Raw genomic sequence first — 14760 nt, 5'->3', positions numbered from 1 at the left:
TTGTAAAGATAAATAAGGGAAGTGCCTACATAACAACCTAACAGATTACAAATACATTTTTAATGTTCATTATTTTTTAGGGAAGAGAATGTTACTCTGCCATTGCAAGTACAAACTAGTATATGGACTTGTGAAAAGACATGCAAGAGCATCTTTAGCACATGGGTATCATGGTCTTTTCACATCTATTGTGTTTAGATGTATACCTACACAAGTGGATAGCATTGTTTCTTTTTTTTTTTACTAAAATTCAACCAATAAGATGACTAAAAAAAAATGTGGAATCCACATCGTATGAAATCACTTGCCCAATTGCAACATGAATATATCCACTTGCAAGTGCTGGCATAGTGATGTATATTTTTTTATTGATAAAATGGTGCCCTTTTTTTCTTTTGTTTTTTGGTACCATTGATAAAATGGTTCAGTAACACGTTAAACCTAATGAAGGAAAAAGACATCTCCAGTTGTGTTTTAAACATATAGAATAGACAAATTATTCAGTCTATTCATAGTAATGGCTTATATCAATTTATTTATTTATTTACATTGGTGGGCCCATTATCCTCTCTTCTAGCATTAATGTCCTTAACTCACCACAAATAGCATGGGTCATAATAACAACTGATGGATTTATTACCGCTCAAGGAAACTTAACAAACACAATAGTAGATTGACTGCAACTTCTCCTTTTTTTTTTTTTTTTTGAGGTAAAGGCTGTCAAGTCCCCTTTGTTTAACTCTTTTTCTTGTCCTGATTTGACACAAAATGGAGGACTCAGTCAGAGAGACAGAGAGATGTGTAATTCATTACTATTGTAATTATAATATGATTATTAATAAAATAAAATAAAATAAAAGTAGCAAATGACGATGAGAGGGAGGAGTTTGATGGAACTCTTCCGAACTAAACAAAAATAATGACTGATCACTGATGTGAGAGAAAGGGTTTTTATTTTTATTTTAGAGAGAGAGAGAATGAGTAGCAAAGCAAAGCAAGTTGATTAAAAGATAATCGTAAGTCTGAGCTTTCAGTGCATGATGGGATGGGATGGGATGGGATTGTTATATAACCAAAAAAAAAAAAGGATGGGATTGATAGTCAAAACTCTTTTAACCACTCCTTTTGAGCCTTTGTAGTTTCTCTCTCCTCTCTCTTCATTCTCTCCTCTTTGATTAACCATATTGGGAAAACCCAAACAAGAAAGTAATTCCTAGTAGTACAGCTGTACAAGAAAACACGAAGATATACAGTACGCCGTGGGCGGCTGATGCATCACTTCTTTCTCTCTTTCTCTCTCTGGTTTGTATACTAAGATATACAGTACGCCGTGGGCGGCTGATGCATCACTTCACTCTTTCTCTCTCTCTATCATCTGGTATCTTCAAATTTGTACACGGCCAAGGAGCCAAAAAGTACAACTCACTTCTCCAGCCTCCCCTCGTGTGGAAAAGAGAGAATCACGGCAACGCCACGCGTGTGTCCTTTTATTCTTTATTTGTTTAATATTATTATTTGATCATTAATGTTTAATATACACGACGTGTATGATGTTTGAACACCGCAAACACTGCAGTCCGTGGATTAAAAAAAAATATTACTCCAATCTCTGCTGTCAATATTCAACAATTGAGGTTTCTATCAAATCTAAAAGAAAAAAAAAAAAACCAACCGCTGATACATGGATTTAGGTATCCATATTGGATTAATCTAATTGATGGATTGGTATCAATTTCAATTTGAGGTTGAAAAAGGATCGATGCATCACCAATTAAGAAGAGAGGAATATAAAAGGAAAGAGAGAAGAACTTGAGATGAATTGAAGATGTACCATCCATCCTTAAAGCAAGGTAGACTCTCAGGTGGAGGCACAACACCATGCGAAAAGAAAAAGAAGTTCCTGGCATGGCTTTCTTACGAGTAAATATATGTAATGTACTATGTTTGAAGGATATGATCACCAATTTTGATCAAATCTTATTGTAGTCAATTAGCTGGAACTAATTCTCGATTCATTTTTAGGGCGATCAGGCCAATTGGCCAAATTGGAATCGACAAAGGTTGATTTAATTGTCAATCCCTTCTCGGGGGTGGGAAACCAAATTGTTCAGTAATGCACTATTTGTTTATAAAGGTAAAGAGGTCATTAAAATCTTAGAGGGTGGGTCTCACATGTTGTGAGTTAAGTTCAAAAGATAGGAAAAGGAAGGGAATGATGAGATACTTATTTTTTTAATGAGGTGAGATTGATGTATTAGACCGGAAATGAAGGTGGAATGGAATTCAGGGATGAAGGAAAAGGTGGAAGATGTACAAAATGAGTTTTACCAGGAAAAGTACTTAGTAAGACCCTGAAAGTCAATAAAGTGGTAAAAAAAACAAAATGCCAAGACAATAAAAATAAATACGTTCAATGAGATTGTGTAAGTTTTTCATCCCATTTATCTAAACGCTATTATTTATATTAGTTTGCGAGAAACAAGTACAAATACAAGTAATCCCAAGGGATTAACATAATTGGATTGAAGGGGACATGGTTCTCCGCTTTAAGAAGTGAGATCATAGTGACCCTAAGAACTAGTTAAGTTAAAGATTCGGACACCTTAATACGCACGGCAAATCTGCAATATGTTAGATCATGTATCCGAAACCTCGCAACCGTTAGATGTGGAGAGGACCTAGAAAAAAAAAAAAATACCCCGTCAATGATCAAGATATATTCACCTGCACACCTTCATTCATCTAGACCGTCCGTAGAACACCAGAAAAGCTCTGAAAGCTTTCGGACATAAAAAGGACATATCCATCCGTCCATACTGTCTACCCATCTGACCTTGTCCTCATTTTAAATGCATATACTAAAATACCCCTCTAGTCCCTTCTTCCTACGTCATGAGGTGTGACCGTATGAGGTCTATTTTTGTAATTTTGTCTCAGAAGTATCAATAATTCGGTCAATCAAGACTGTTGGAGTCTGGGACTTACGGGGGAGAGTGAATATCGTACTTGTGTACTTTACCCTAACGTTGCTTACGTGAACCAAACACAGCAACGTTAACTTTAACAGTTTAAAACTTCAACCCCACTTCTATACTGTATATATATCGTATATTGTACTTGTGAGTTGTGATCCACTTGAAGCAAGATGGACCGTGTGATCCGAATCAAATGGAAAAGAGTGGTGGTCCCACTTAAATCTAAAAGATCGTTCTGCTGTGCGCGCTTTTACACCTTAGATCGTCGTTTTCTGCCCTAGAAATTGGAATTCCCGATATGAGTATCGATATTATCAAATTCTCGGGAAACGGTCTACACGTACAAAAATACGTATAATTATACGGTTTATGGAAATCCATAATGTTTTTACTTTTTGCGGCTGCGTTTCGTAGCCAGCGGATAAGGACGTAGATCGCACCGTCAATCCGACGGCTATCATATATTTAAAGAAGATTGTGATATGCTTAACCGTCCGTGATACCACCCAGACTATGTTAACCCTGGTTAAGATTTAACCCCACCAAACACAGAATAAAACCCTTATCCCCTGAATTGTCCATCCATGCTGGTCTTCCTCTCCCCTTTCTCTCTCTTTATCTCTCTACTCTGAAGTCTGAACTCAGCTGAGCTCGTTAATGGCATCTCCGATCTTACTTTTTCTGTTCACCAGAGAAACCAGAAACCAGAGTTTTTAACTTGTATACCTGCGGTCTTAGTTTTGAGACAATCTTGAAGTTAGTTTAGAGTCATTTGTTCTTTAATGGCTTCTCAGATCTACTTCTCTTTTCGCCGGTGAAAGCGAAAGGTCGTCACCGGAGCTAATTATCTGGTGATATTGAGTTTTGTGAACATTCGAAGCTCTGGTAAATGCCAATGGCGTATTTGTTTCCTGAAGAGGTTCTAGAGCATGTTTTCTCTTTCATTGACTCGGAGAAGGACCGAAATGCCATTTCTCTTGTCTGCAAGTCTTGGTACGAGATTGAACGGTGGTGTCGGCATCGGATCTTCATCGGCAACTGCTATGCCGTTAGTCCGAGGATTTTGATTAGACGGTTCCCTGAGGTCCGATCTGTGTCTATGAAAGGGAAACCTCATTTTGCAGATTTCAATCTGGTGCCACAGGGATGGGGAGGTTTTCTATACCCTTGGGTTGCTGCTATGGCTCAGGCTTATCCTTGGTTGGAGGAGCTCAGGCTGAAACGTATGGTGGTGACGGACGATACATTGGAACTGATTTCTCGTTCCTTTAAGAACTTTGAGGTTTTGGTTCTTTCGTCCTGTGAGGGTTTCACTACTGACGGACTCGCCTCCATTGCTGCCAATTGCAGGTTTACTTTCTTATTCCTCTCACGGTATTTTCTCTTATTTTTTCGGGTGATTTTGGTAGACGAGTTCCTTTTTCGGCTCTGGTTATATTGAAGCCTTAGTTTCTTGGTTTGTTCTTGTGCTTATTAGCAGTCAATGCGTGAAAGGTTTCATATTTCTGGCTTTTCCAGTTCGTTCTTTCTTGTTTCTAGTTGAGAATTGAAAAAGTACTTGATTCTAAGGGTTTTTTTTTTTGGTTACCTTTTCTATTCTTTTTTTTTTTTTTTTTTTTCCGATATAGAAGAAATCTAGCGGGGATTTTGTGCACCTTTTTGTTAAGATGGATTGCAGTGGATCCCATCTGTAGTATTTTTATTCTTGGGGGATGAATTGTCGCCGTAAGTCTAACATGACTATGGTTTCATTTCGTGAATGATTTGAACCATTTTTTGCTTTGCGGGTTCTGATTCTGTTTTTGGCATGTAGAATACTAGAATGGGAGTCCAAAATTCTGAAGTTGTAGTCAGTGTTTTGAGGTTTTTATTTTCCTTTTTCTTTCTCAGAGATCTGGAGAGTAGTCGATTGTTTGAATGGCTGATGTGGGAAATCTAGTCAGGATCATTCGGTTGCTTACTACTTTTGTTATGCCTTTTATGATGTGGGGTTCTTTCCGAATTTTGAATGGTTGCTCCTTCGACAATGTGGGTTCTTACTGATTCCTGGATTCCTTTCTCTTTTATTACTTTACTGTGTATAAAGTTCTGTTTTTTGTTTTTCTGTTCGTTCTTCTGGGAGTCTTGTGATGCAACTGTATTTGGTACATTAATGGGTAGATGCGAAAGCCTAAGCTGGAGAAAAATAAATTTCATTTTATAACACGATAAATTCCCACTCTAGTGGTGGCAATCAAAATTCACCACACTGTGTTGCAGTTCCATGACTCCATCCCATTTCCTAATTAAGTTTTTTGCTCGATTGGTTTTGGTAACAAAATAGTTCCGTCCCTCTTTTCTTTTTTAATACTTGGCTCATTTGCTCTTTTTGATCTTCCAATTCCCTCCCCCTATTCTGAAATAGTTGGATTGGGTTCCATATCTCTCTAATTTTAAATGTGAAGTTAAAAATTCCGTTTCTTGAGATTGCATTCCCATTAAGTCCAGCTCTGTAACTTATAATATCCTGAACTGTGTTTATTTTTAAAATTTACATTACTCAGATTTCATGGTAACTTGGATTTTGTCAGAAAAAATTTTCATCTGCTAATCTATCAATTTTTTTTTCCTTTGCTTCTGTTAAGTTGTTAAAATCTTCCCTATATTGGTCTTAACCCTGTTCTCTGTTGTCCCTTTGTGAATGCAGGAACCTGAGAGAGTTAGACTTGCGGGAGAGTGAAGTGAATGATCCGAGTGGAAATTGGCTTAGCCATTTCCCGGAGTCATGTACTTCACTGGTTTCCCTTAACTTTGCATGCCTTGAAGGTGAGGTGAGCTTCTCTGCACTGGAACGTCTGGTAGGAAGGTGCACCAACCTCAGAACCCTACGGCTAAACCAAGCTGTGCCCCTAGAAAAGCTTCCCAACCTCCTCCATCGGGCCCCTCAGCTGGTTGATCTGGGTACAGGGGTATACTCAGCTGAGGTCCGTCCCGAACTCTACTCAAAGCTTGCAGGTGCCTTTGCAAGCTGCAAGGAGCTTAAAAGCCTGTCTGGGTTATGGGAAGTGCTTCCTGCTTATCTGCCAGCTATCTACCCTGTTTGTGCTGGACTCACATCGTTGAACTTGAGCTATGCTACCATCCAAAGCCCGGATCTAACGAAGCTTGTTAGCCAGTGTCACAATCTGCAGCGATTGTGGGTATGTTCTGAATAATTCTGTGTAAGCTAATTGGCATTCTTTTGTTTACATTCAAAGTTTGAGGTTGCATACCTTGTTCATTTTTTAACCTAAAGGAGGACAAAACTACAGGTACTGGATCACATTGAAGATAGCGGCCTTCATGCTCTTGCAGCATCTTGCAAGGACTTGCAGGAACTGAGGGTATTTCCTTCAGATCCGTATAGTGCAGTGCAGAATGTCTCACTAACAGAACAGGGCCTTGTCTCCGTTTCTGAGGGCTGTCCCAAGTTTCATTCAGTGCTTTACTTCTGCCGCCAAATGTCCAATGCTGCCCTAGTTACCATTGCTAGAAACCGCCCCAACATGACCCGTTTCCGTCTGTGCATCCTTGAGCCTCAGATTCCTGATTACCTTACTCTACAGCCCCTTGATGCGGGCTTTGGTGCTATAGTGGAACACTGCAAGGATCTCCAGCGCCTTTCCATGTCTGGCCTCCTCACAGATCTAGTATTTGAGTACATTGGCACTCATGCCAAGAGGCTTGAGATGCTGTCAGTGGCCTTTGCTGGGGATAGTGACTTGGGCCTCCATCATGTACTGTCGGGGTGTAAGAGCCTTCGGAAGCTGGAGATCCGGGACTGCCCCTTTGGTGACAAGGCTCTCTTGGCCAATGCATCAAAGCTGGAGACAATGCGATCCCTTTGGATGTCTTCATGCTCGGTTAGTTTAGGAGCGTGTAAGCTGTTGGGTCAGAAGATGCGGAGGCTCAATGTGGAAGTTATGGATGAGAGGGAACCACCAGATTCTAGGCCGGATGATTGTTCTGTTGAAAAACTCTATGTTTATCGATCAGTTGCTGGGCCTAGGTTGGACAATCCAAACTTTGTTTGGACAATAGATGAGAACTCTGCCTCGAGGCTTTCTTAGTTGATCCATCCATTGAATTGGTTGATCCATCATTCTGGTTTGGTTTTTGCATCTGGGACAAGGAGAGTTCCAGGTAAGAGTTTTACTTTCTTTTCTTCATTATGTATTTTAGTTTCTGAAACTTATTGACTGCACTGGTGGTATATTGGGTGGTGAAGATGGAAAAGAAACATTGAAGGGGGTATATAGGGCCCCAGGAGCTTAGAGGAATTTTGTTACTTGTCTGGGGGAGAAATTGGGGGGAGGGGGTAATAAAGAGATCAAGAACTTGTGAAACATCTTTGTAAGAGAAGTAAGCTGGTTAACAGCATCTCAGCATGAACTGTGTACATGCGCAGATATTTGCAGCTAAGATATTGTATCTTTTATCTTCCATTGGAGGGATTTGAATCTAACTCAGCTTGAGATGTTCTATTCTCAGAGAAATAAGGTCGGATTATGGGAAAAAATTATCTCTAACTTTCGTACCAAATGATTTATTGTTACTTATTGTTATCAATTATTAGTTTTTCTGTTATTTCCAGTGGCCGTATCTCAGTTTCGTGGTTGATATTAAAGTTCTCAGAGCCTCAGAGGTCTTTTTTCATGAAAAAGATTCTCTTAAAGGTTTTAGCGGCTAGAATAGAATAATCATCCATGGTGGGAGCTAGCAATTTATGTTTAGTTTCAATCATTACTTGGAGCGTAGCATGATTTAGATATTCGTTTCTCTCCTTGCTCTTGTATAGATTCTTCTTTCTTTTTCCGCCAGGGGAAGGTGTTTGGTATTAAATAATTCATTCTGTGACGGCTTAATTGACTCTTGAATCATTGCATTGCCTTGTTTGTTTTCTGGGTGTTGCATGCTTCCAATGTTTTTTTTTTTTAAAAGAGTTCAATTACGTATATAATAATTTGATACCATCGCCCAAAAGAATAAGCTAACCGCTAGAGAGCTGTTCTAATAGCCAACAAGGATTTCTCAATAATAACAAAGGAGAAGAACAACAGGAAAGACAGAGCAACCAAAGATGTTGCAGAGGAATCACAGAAAATGGCACCGCCCTATCTTCTTCTAGGTTTCGAGAATCTATGCTTCTGATCTTATTGAGCTGTATCAATGGATTCCATGTGAGAGGCTTGTGGTGGTTCAATAACTAAAATCTTTGACTTTAGAGGGGGATGGGTTAAGGAACTGATGGTAATTTCACCAGTTCTAGTATCGTTCGGTTCATTGAGGAAGCATAATTGAATCACAATGGGGGTTACACTGTTCACTGACGTCAACATTTTATGACTACCCAATGAACGAATCTTGTGGATCAACAGAAGGATTTAGGTCACTATCTACCTTTTTTATTTTTTGATAGATAAGGACAATGGTTTATTGCCAAAACAAAACAAAAGAAAAGCATGCGAAAACAAATACAAGGATACAGTAGTATACAACAAGAAGAAGAGGCCAAAGGCTGTAAAGCACCCAAGGTTCTTTTTTAAAATTCAAATAGGAAAAAAATTTGTGTTTAGCAAATTAGTTTTTCATATAAATGTGTTAATGTTGTAAATTATTTTTGAGCTAGTCAGGGCGGTTCGATCATTTAATCCATGGATTATAGGACCCTCAGCATGTCAATGCAGCAAGTAACTTGAAGAAGTCTGGTTCATGCTAGTCAACCCAAGTGGCCCACGTAGATAAGTGTCCCCAAATAATAATACCACAACTAGCACAACCCACATTAATGTATTAATGTATTAAGATTTTGGGTAAATGGTTTGTGGGGGAGTATTCTCTCAGACATGACTACATGAGGGGCAAAATGACTAGCCTGCCCCCATATAGTGGAAAAGGACACTTGTTGATGCTTCTTTGTGCCTTTCATTAGCCTTCCACACCCCCCCCTCTACAGGAAACATTTCCCCATTTTGGGAGAATGGTTATGCTTCCATAGGCTTTTATGCATGCACAAGGGCCACACCACACTTCCCCATTTTGGGAAAATGACTTATGTGGGAGAATGTAGCCTCCCCTAGGGCAAACACTCATGTGTAGGAGCAGCTTTTTTCCTCAAGAAACACTTCCCCTAAGATTTTTCTTCTTCTAGGTTTTTTCCTTCGTTTTTAACCAAGGCATTGTTATCTACTGAAAAGCCTCTAGATCTGTCAGGCTTTAATATTTCTTGTTCTTTAGACTTGTAATCTCTAGAGGCTAATTTGGGCCATGGAGCACAAACACATCAATATGATTCTACATACAATGCATGCATGCCGGGTTAGTTTTGCAACAAAAAGACAGATTTACATGGCGCGCGGAAGCTGCAATAACATTCGAACTACCACTTATAGCAGCCCAGGCCAATGCTATTTCAAGGAGCTTGGTACAATGTCAGACGTGAAGAGTTGAATTGATATAATTGAAGATCTCATCCTATTTCAATGAGTATAGTAAAGATATTGTTCACTTTGTATAAAGGACTGCAATGATGCTAGATTCGTCTCAATCTAACTCCAGATCCTTCTAATGATAACAGGCCAATGAGATAGCAAAAAAAGAAGAAAAAAAAATAGTGGGAGAAAGAAAGAAAGGGGGGAGATCGGGATCCTCGGTTGCACAACACCAACACGACATGTAATGCAGATGCGAGGACTGGTAGCACCTTGGGATGTGCATCCATGCCTTGTGCTCTGCATCTGAGGGCTCCCAGCCCTTGGATCTGCACACCCTGTAGCATGCGCTACAGACAACCGTTCCCACGGGGAGGGGTTGTGAGGCTATGAAGCTTCTTGGTTCACTGTCTCTCTCTCTCAAGCACTTGAGAAAAAATCCAACAACATAATGGGTATGGTGTGGGACCTAATAGCATCATATACCAAGGGGGCTGCCATTTTTTTTTTCCTGAAAACCTGTAAAAAGAATTTGTTTCCCAGAGTTATAATGCATTTCTATAAAGCAATTCCAACCTTTTTATGGCCACAAAATTGCATATTGCTTTCTAAAACAATTTCTGTAAAATTCTTTTTCAATTGAATCAAGCAAAGCCTAAGAATCTATTTTCATATCACTTATCAAAAAAGGTAACTAATAAACTAGATACAAAGGAGGTATTCAGGTAACCAAGAAAGAATCTATTTGTCATTCAGAAAATCTATACAACAGCCTTTATAATTTTTATCTGGCAATATCCTTATGCAAGAGCAGATTCAGACACAATAATTCATCTTATATGCAATGCTGTTTTGCTCTGGCATATACCCATATGATGCAAGAGCAGATTCAGGCAAAATAATTCATCTTTTTATGCAATTTTTGCTCTGGCATATCCCCATACAACAGCAGATTCAGGCACAATGATTCATCTTACATACAAAGCTGTTTTGATCTGGCATCTCTGGACAAGACTTTTTGTTCACCATTGCTAACCAAATAGAGTTTGGAAAACCTTGTGAAAAAAGCATTTGGGAAATTAGGAGAAAATATCAAATTCATACCATATATATATATATATATATATATCCACAGCATTCATCCATGAATCATGAAGTAATGCGACATTTGCATATTAACTTACACTTATAAAGAAAACAACTGAATAAGAATTTAATGTGTTCTGGTTCCTTTGAATTGCAATGAATCTAAGAAGTCCATTACCAGATTTGTAAATGGCAGTCTGCAGGCTTTCACTGTCAAATAAAGAATAATCCATTTTATAGAATTCCTCCAGATAAACTTATTCCTTTGGTGAGTATGGATGACATTGACCAATATATGCCAAGTTCTATATAACAGTAATTTAAAAAGAAAAAAAAAAAATGTAACAATTTTCAGAAGCCATTCATCTAAAGATTGAGAATCTGCAAGTGGTAATTACGACAAGAGCCTGTGGGATCTCAACCAAAATGAATGGAAACATTGTCATAATTCTTGTCCTATAAACATCAGATCCCAAAATACAAATTACTACTGGAGGGAAAAAGGGGGGAGGTCAAAGCCAGCATGGTGAATGTGTGTGTGTGTGTGTGTGTGTGTGAGAGAGAGAGAGAGAGAGAGAGAGAGAGAAATGTTGCACATTAGGTGAGTGGGAGGCCCTGAGCCCGACCAAGGGGGCTTCAAACCAAAAATAAACAGGTCCAGGTAATCTGAACCATCTTGTCCATCGAATCCCATTTGTGATTAGAAAGCAAGCATGTCAAATGATTCGAAAGAAACTGAAAGATGGTTATGTAATTCAATCCAAATAGAACCATGATGAAATGATACATGTGGGAATACACGGTGCAGCAAACAGAATTCACTTAGAAAGTGGTACTTCTGGTAAATTAATAGTGGATGAAAAGGTGGCTAATCAAATCCTCATCCTTCATGATGCATCCCTAAGGTTTTTGTCATAACTCCTTTCATCTTCTCTGGAGCCAGTGCCGAGTGTTTATAGCCAACTTTTCATCAAAAGTATTTGTAAATTCCTTTTCTCTTTTCTCTCTTTCCTTAACCCTATCAAGGTACCCTCCCGCTGGCAGCGGCAGTGGCAGTGGTGGGGGGGAGGGGGCACTTTAGCACAATGTTCTGAGGGAAAGGCTCAAATGGGATTGCAATTTTAGGACAAAATCTGACAATGAATTGGTCAATAATTCACCATCATGGTCTAGGGTTCAGACTGTTTGATCACTTGTTCAATGATAGAGGCAACATTCCTAACCTCAGCCCCCTCAAGCAAGAAAAAACTGAAGGTTATAATAAGAAGAAATGGGTATACAATCAAGGATGTAGTTATCTTCCAAGTGTTCAGTGGAAGCTCCAGAGATTAAGGAGGTGTCTCTCCCCATTAATGGTCCTCCCAGAATCCCATATTGCCACCTCTAAAATATCAAAAGAGATCCAAAAATATAACTACAGTGGCTAACACAATTCCAACATTAAACATTCTACTGTATTAATTTTGAAAAAAATACCTCACACGTAAAGTTACAGATGCAAATTTCCATAATTACACAGTTGAGTCCCAACTTCTTTGCAAATTCTTGGTCCACTGGCATATCAGCAGCTTCTCGGTTAGAATTCTAGCTTCATTGACCTCAAAATGTCATGGAAGGTTTGTTAACCCGAGCACATAAAAGCTACATTGAGCATCCTTCATTGTGAATCACAATCAACTGAATCTCAATTTGCAAGAAATGAATCACAAGTTTTAAACCTTAGATCGTCCGAACTCAAACCAAATCTCATAGTGGTTGAAGAGCAAGCTATCATGAGTATGTTTTCGAAGATACTCAAGCCCTATACTTGTCAACCTCTTTGTACACTCCTCTCCTCCCAACCTAGAACAGAACTTTATATTGTGAGAGACAAAGATCCGGCCATCATAAGGCTTTAACCTTGTCACCAGCCTCTCCAATCCCACCCAAACGAGCTTATCAGGCATGTGAAGGAAAACAGCACTTGCATAGATCAAATCATACAAGAATCCTGATCCAAACCTACGGAATTCCATATCCTCACCTTTCACAATCAATGGGCGCTTGTACAATAAACCCTGAGATGGGAGCTCATACCTAATTGCCGCCATAAGAGAAAGCTCATCCCTTTCTAGGCAATGGAAGTGCTCTGGAACCAGGTAACGGATAAAATGCAATCCAACACGAAGGGTACCGCATCCAATCTCAAGGACGCGTGAGTCGGGCTTCAGCTGAACTGACTCTGCAAGGAACTCAAACACATCGCGACCTCCAGCCCACGGTTCCCCGTAGTTGCTATGGTGCTCCTCCACGAGCAATTCCCCAGGGCATGGCAAGGAAGTGTGGTTGTTCGCTTCATCTCCTTCGTAATGAGAGATACCCTTGAATCTGAAAGTTCAAAACTGTACGAACTTAACCCCATTCCTCATTCAACGATCCAAACTAGTACTGTTTGAAAGGACAAATAAACTACGGAGAGACTCTCCATCCAGATATCCAATAAAATTGGAACTATGGTGAACTTGGACGAGAAATACCCGTCTGCACACCCAACAGATTAAACCCTAGATCTGAATCAAGAAATGTTCCATATTTATCACTCCGTGTTGGCACATTAATCACTACTGCAATTCGACGTTTCACGTTCAATTCCGACTTGGAGCTAAACAATAGAAGTAAATACAGAGGAAGAAACCGAGAGAGAGAGAGAGAGAGAGAGAGAGAGAGAAGGAGCATACTGGTTCAAATCTTGGAGCTGTTGGGCGCGGGTGCGAGGGTTGATGCCCTTGCGGAGGACATTGAGTTGCATATGTAGGTTGTTCCGCTGGATTTGATCTCTCACCCACTCAATGTCTTCAGCTGTTGGAGATATTCGATCCGTTGTTGATCTCTTGTTGGCGGAGGAGGAGGCGGTGGCGGTGTCGGTGGTGGCGGTAGTGGCGATGGAGGTGGTGGTGGTAGTGGGGCAGGAGCATGAGGAGAGAGAGGAGAAGAGGAAGAAGAGGAAGATGGCAGCCGAAGCTACTGAGAGCACAAGCACTGGCACTGTAATCACAACACCCTTCGATGGAGCCATTGTCTGCTCCGTGCTGAGTTTCCTGGCTGACCCTTCCCTTTATTCCTTTCTTCCTCCCTTCCGGTGGCTTTCAGGTGAAATACCCGCAGAAAGAGAAATAAGGTCACTACGGTCATTTTATGGTTTATTTTATAGGGAGAAAATAATCATGTCCGTTTGCTGTTTCCACACCAAGATTGTTGGGTTTTCTCGTACTATTCACACTTCCATGTGGGTCCCTATTGACTCAACCATTTCATGTGGCATGAGAGATTGAGAGATTCCCTCCATGAATGAATTTTCCTTCTCCCAATAGGAAAATGGAAATTCTTTCAAGGAGCCAGTATTCCTTCTCTCCCATATTATCAACCATTCATAAATTGGGTAGATATTTATGGCCATTGATACTGTACGTTCCTATGACGGTGCACCGTCAAGGAAAACTTTTTCTTTCTTTAATCATCAATGCGTGTAACTACCTTAAACTCAAATCATATTTACTAAATAGAATTTTTATTTTCCTTCTTAAAGCCAACGAATTTGACTGCAAATATAGTAAAATTTATGTGCTGCTCATATCTAATAGCATCTCTCATGCCAAGCAACCGGGCACATGAAAGGGGTGTCTCAGGATTCATATATGGAGCCCCACATGGTTAGAGAGGAGAAAGAACGATGTACACGCTCGCAAGCCACACTTGAAATACCTGCACTTCCATTGTTCATGGTTTACGACTCTCCCCGAAGGACTGCAATATACCACCATGCTTCAACAACTGAATCTGTTCCTTTTACGCACTGATAAGATGATTAAGTAGATTTCAGTTGATTTTTATTTAATAAACAAAACCTCACTGAACTCTATGAATTGCAAAACTGCATCTTACACTCTCTAAGGATTTTGTTTGTTTTCAAGTGGCAGCATGGAAAAGTTGATTAAGATCAAGCTCCAATCAATTTACAATTCAGCAGCTGCAGTTAGACCAATGTGCAGTGGAAAGAAAACATAATTTGCATGGGTAAGGTGTTATTAGCTGCTATGAGTGTGGGAGTCAGGGACCTTCAACTTACCCCAAGTGATGTGAAGAACAAGATCGAGCGGAAAATAGTTACAGATCATAAGAAAAATAGTATCTTACAGCAGTCTATGACTGTCCATATGGAGTCCTTTTTCTCTTTCTTCTTCTTTGGTAATTCTGTTCATAAAAGCCAATGA

At 39.7% G+C, this 14760-nt stretch overlaps 2 protein-coding genes across 3 annotated transcripts; one reads left to right on the top strand and one right to left on the bottom strand.

Moving 5' to 3' along the window:
• Positions 1-3550: 3550 nt before the first annotated feature.
• LOC122091289 (protein TRANSPORT INHIBITOR RESPONSE 1-like) lies at positions 3551-7850 on the top strand. Its single transcript, XM_042661149.1, has 3 exons — positions 3551-4325; positions 5662-6154; positions 6266-7850. Exons 1-3 carry the CDS (start codon positions 3865-3867, stop codon positions 7061-7063), a joined length of 1752 nt encoding a protein of 583 aa, XP_042517083.1. The 5' UTR covers positions 3551-3864; the 3' UTR covers positions 7064-7850.
• Positions 7851-9450: 1600 nt separating this feature from the next.
• On the bottom strand, positions 9451-13759 carry LOC122091290. Of its 2 annotated transcripts, XR_006143908.1 has the most exons (3): positions 13228-13759; positions 11987-12877; positions 9451-9943 (listed from the first exon to the last, which is right to left on the bottom strand). XR_006143908.1 is itself a non-coding variant. In XM_042661150.1 (2 exons), the coding sequence occupies exons 1-2, from the start codon at positions 13563-13565 to the stop codon at positions 12223-12225; spliced, it is 993 nt and encodes a 330-aa protein (XP_042517084.1). In that variant the 5' UTR covers positions 13566-13759; the 3' UTR covers positions 11943-12222. The 2 variants fall into 2 exon arrangements, 1 of the variants encoding a protein (XP_042517084.1); XM_042661150.1 differs by lacking the exon at positions 9451-9943 and having other exon boundaries at positions 11943-12877.
• Between the last annotated feature and the right edge of the window lie 1001 nt (positions 13760-14760).

Source organism: Macadamia integrifolia, chromosome 10, assembly GCF_013358625.1.
Source record: "Macadamia integrifolia cultivar HAES 741 chromosome 10, SCU_Mint_v3, whole genome shotgun sequence".
Taxonomy (NCBI): domain Eukaryota; kingdom Viridiplantae; phylum Streptophyta; class Magnoliopsida; order Proteales; family Proteaceae; genus Macadamia; species Macadamia integrifolia.
Note: the sequence above shows the minus strand (reverse complement) of the source record. Positions and strands in the feature narration are given on the sequence as shown.

Excerpts from the sequence above, each read along its gene's own strand:
- LOC122091289 (XM_042661149.1), top strand. The coding sequence starts at position 3,865 with ATGCCAATGGCGTATTTGTTTCCTGAAGAGGTTCTAGAGCATGTTTTC. Across the intron at positions 4,326-5,661 it reads TCCATTGCTGCCAATTGCAG|GAACCTGAGAGAGTTAGACT; the intron begins GTTTACTTTCTT and ends TTGTGAATGCAG. Across the intron at positions 6,155-6,265 it reads ACAATCTGCAGCGATTGTGG|GTACTGGATCACATTGAAGA; the intron begins GTATGTTCTGAA and ends ACAAAACTACAG.
- LOC122091290 (XM_042661150.1), bottom strand. The coding sequence starts at position 13,565 with ATGGCTCCATCGAAGGGTGTTGTGATTACAGTGCCAGTGCTTGTGCTC. Across the intron at positions 12,878-13,227 it reads CAGCTCCAAGATTTGAACCA|ATTCAAGGGTATCTCTCATT; the intron begins GTATGCTCCTTC and ends TTGAACTTTCAG.